General features: G+C 36.8%; 1 protein-coding gene across 1 annotated transcript in view; it reads left to right on the forward strand.

The window, feature by feature from the left end:
- Positions 1 to 2,687, forward strand: part of smox (spermine oxidase) — a 17,038-nt gene extending 14,351 nt beyond the window's left edge. The window contains exons 6-7 of the mRNA XM_014007724.1: positions 1,102 to 1,262; positions 2,134 to 2,687. Of these exons, the coding sequence (XP_013863178.1) occupies positions 1,102 to 1,262; positions 2,134 to 2,286 (314 nt within the window). The 3' untranslated portion in view covers positions 2,287 to 2,687. The remainder of the gene's footprint in view (positions 1 to 1,101; positions 1,263 to 2,133) is intronic.
- The last annotated feature ends 1,052 nt before the right edge of the window (positions 2,688 to 3,739 follow it).

The following is a 3,739-nucleotide window of genomic DNA, read 5'->3' on the forward strand; positions in this document are numbered from 1 at the left end:
ACACACACACACACACACACACACACACACACACACACACACACACACACACACACACACACACACACACACGTTTGTCATTTATATTGGTGCAGTTTAATCTCCTCAGTCTTCATTTGAAGTAGTTTGACAAGGGCTGCTGCTCAGGGTCAGTTCCTGTGAGCAAGTCCAAAATCTCAGTCTGATTACAATATTTAAAGATTTCACTGGATGGACTTAAAATACCCACCAATTGAGCAGGGAGTTGAGACAAGTCCTGAAGGCTTTATTAAGTATTTGTGGTACAAGTCAGTGAAAACAACAGAATTGCAGCATTTAAGCTCTCCAGCCCATCCTTTGAGACATTTTCTTTGCAGCTGATTTTAGTGTTTGTAGTGGGACTTTCTTCTGAAGAGCAAGTGTTAGTGTAGATTTTTTCATCAGTGAAGTTGAATGTTCTAAGTAACCTTTAGTATTTAGTTTGACACACAGTAAATCAAGCTCAGATTAGCGTTCAGCTACATCTTTTTTTTTCCTATTTTTTTTAAAACTGGCCCGGGTCAATAAAACACTGCAGTGGAAATACAAATGATGAATAAAAAAAGCTAACCAGGCCATGATACCATCAACGTACAGTACATCATGCAGTCATTTTCTTTACGTGCTTCTTTCTTCCTGTTCAGGGTCGAGAGGAGTAGGGACGTTCATTTTACGCAAAAAGATTCTTCAAATTCATCCACTGTTCTTTGATCTCTTTCCAGTTTCTACTGAGCAAAACAGATATCTAMTTTACTCACCTTGCAGCTGAGAATGCCTCTTTTCCTCTTTCTTATTATGAAATGAACCACAGAAAATGCTGACCAAAGTTGGATCAGTAATTGTTCATTTGTTTCTAAAGGTACATAAAATATAGCACAGGTTTTTCTAATGTTTTGCTGTGAAACCTTTGCATTATTTTTACATTTTCCCCTCAAATCGAWAATGCTTTGAGAGTAGACTCCTGATAGCTCCACAGAACTCTATTTCAGAAAGTCAGAACAATTTACTATTATTTTTTTATATATTTCATATACCCTTCCTKCAGTATTGATACTTCTTGTCCCTCCTATTGTTCGTCCACAGGGAACCCTGACATTCCAAAACCCAGGCGTATCCTGCGCTCGTCGTGGGGCAGCAATCCTTACATCCGAGGCTCCTACTCCTTCACCAGAGTCGGGTCCAGCGGTGCGGACTGTGAAAGGCTGGCCATGCCGCTGCCTTATGCCAACAGCACCAAGGCTCCAGTAAGAACTATTACACAATATATTCACATTGTTTTGCCAGCCACATTTTAGGGTTTTTATTCACTTAGAAAAGTTGTTTCTCTTGTTTTAAGGTGATGCAGTCTGTAAATTTGAAAACCAGTCAAATAAAGTGTAAAAAAAGTGTGTTTGTTTGTRGCATTAGCAAAATATCTCAAGCTATAACTRTAACTCCATCAATTTTACAGAWATTGAGCATAAATTTGATGTGGTAGTAGCTGAAAGTGGTTCACAACTCATACTGTAAGTGCTAACAGATTTAGCAAGATGTCRCAAYGTTGCATGAGATCATGCATACTGTCATTAAGGTTTAACCAAAATGACTACATCTTAAGATAATCGTATTTTAACACTCTGACTTACAAGGTGGTGGGCAATAAGCATTCCTCTGAGAAATGTAAGGCCATTATTACTGCCTGCATTTCACAACAAGTCCCACCACAGGACAGCCAGAGCAGATTCAGCTGGTGTCAGAAGGGATATGAAAACTGATTCACGGCCAGAAGGCTAAACCATGAAACCTGATGACTGTAGGTGAAGGACATAGGAGCTAGAGGTGTATTTTGTATGGGGGTGGGTGGAGGTACTTTGTGCATACTTGAAACTAATGAAGGAACAGTATGATCTCCCTCCTGGGAGTCCTTCGGGGCAGCCAAGCTGAAATCAAACTTAAGCTCTCAGGATATTTTGAAGCCCTTCCTCATGTGAAGCACTAACAAGGGAARCAGAAATAGGAAATGTTGCTGCAGGAGACACTGAAATAATGCCAAGAAAATGGTCACAGATCTTGTTTTAAACCTGTTTTTTTTTTCTTTTTTTTTTTCCTTGCTCCCCACCCTGTTGCTTCATTCAGCCTCTGCAGGTCCTGTTTGCTGGAGAGTCCACCCACAGGAAGTACTATTCTACAACCCACGGTGCTTTGCTCTCAGGGCAGAGAGAGGCCACTCGCCTCACAGACATGTACCAGGACTTACACGCAGCGCAAACCACAAAGCCTAAAATGTAACAAAGATCAAACCTCTGACTAGTGAAAAAAATGAATAAATAAAACTTTGAGCTAAATAAAACTATGTCTTTCTGATTAAGGTGTACTTAAAAAGCATAGCTTGGGCATTTTCACTCTGATAACTAATGAATATTGTTTAACTGTACTGTAGATCTGAATCATGCRAATTTTTTGAGATGTCAAAACGTTGCCAATGGTGCTGTTATTTCTTGTCTTTGTCATTCTGTCATCCTKTTTGTTTGTTTTTTATCAATAAGGTCATGTTTATAGCAGCATCTGTAATTTACCTTGTTTTTGTAAAGTGCCTTCTGTATGTAATGTCATGTTACCTAAAAAATATTGGGAATACTAAACAAAAATTGTAAAGATTTTAACAAAATAAAAGTTTTATGATCATGAAACTGATTTTGCCTGTTTTGAAAACACAGTAGAGTTTAAATTCATAATCATGAAAGAAATGAAAAGTACAACAACAAGCATTGTTTTGGTGTCTTTAAATCTTGGAGAGGAGAAAAAATGCAGCAAAAACCCAACTGCAATGCTCAGAAAACACTTAACACTTCCTGTCAGAGTCCAGAAAATATTTTTCTTTTCTTTATTTTTTATTTTTTGGTGCCGTCTGTCTCTATTCTCTTCGTTAAAAATAAATTGACCTTTTATCCACTATTAGTAAACCAATCTGTGCATAATTTCCTCACCAAATAACCCTTCAAGTTAATGGAAGATTTTCTTTAAGTGCTCCTTAAAAAGGCGAATAATTGTTGGCTCCGGATTTTTCTGTATGGGTGTTAATTAACAAAAACATTTCAGCTCCTGATCTTGAACATTTTTGTTTTACATACTGCAAGTGGAAAAAAAAAAAAAGAAACATATACTGTATACGCAAAATGTAAGATGAAAGGAAACATACTAAAAACAGGAATTACTTACAGAACATGAAACACACCTAAAACAATTCAAGTTATCAAATGAAGCTTTATTTTTTGACAATTGTTGTTTACTACCAACAAAAATGTATTTACATTATAATCTGAACAGTGATGCACTTCAGCTGTAAATGACAGAAACAAAAAATAGCACTCCAAAAGGAAAAAAAAAAGACTAAGTTGGAATATCTTCCTAAAAGAAAAATAGCATTTTAAAAAAGTGCATTTCACCTTTTGCTTGTTTTAAACAAAGATGTCACGTATTCTGTCTCAGGGGTGACTCACCTTTGCTGTAACTTGATCTAATGATAACATGGGCAAAAAATACCCAAAGGTGCGTTAAAAACTTAAGTTGATCAGGGAAAAATGGATGACTGCTAAGGGATGAATGACTTCCTTAAAATGGGCTGACGACTGAATTGTCAAAGTTAAATCAAGCAGAACAGAAGTTACAATCTGCTAAATTTGGTAAAAGCCAAAATTACCAAAACAATTATCTAAAAATTTGCAAAGCTGTTGCTAAAAGC

Source organism: Austrofundulus limnaeus, unplaced genomic scaffold (genome assembly GCF_001266775.1).
Source record: "Austrofundulus limnaeus strain Quisiro unplaced genomic scaffold, Austrofundulus_limnaeus-1.0 Scaffold44, whole genome shotgun sequence".
Lineage (NCBI taxonomy): Eukaryota > Metazoa > Chordata > Actinopteri > Cyprinodontiformes > Rivulidae > Austrofundulus > Austrofundulus limnaeus.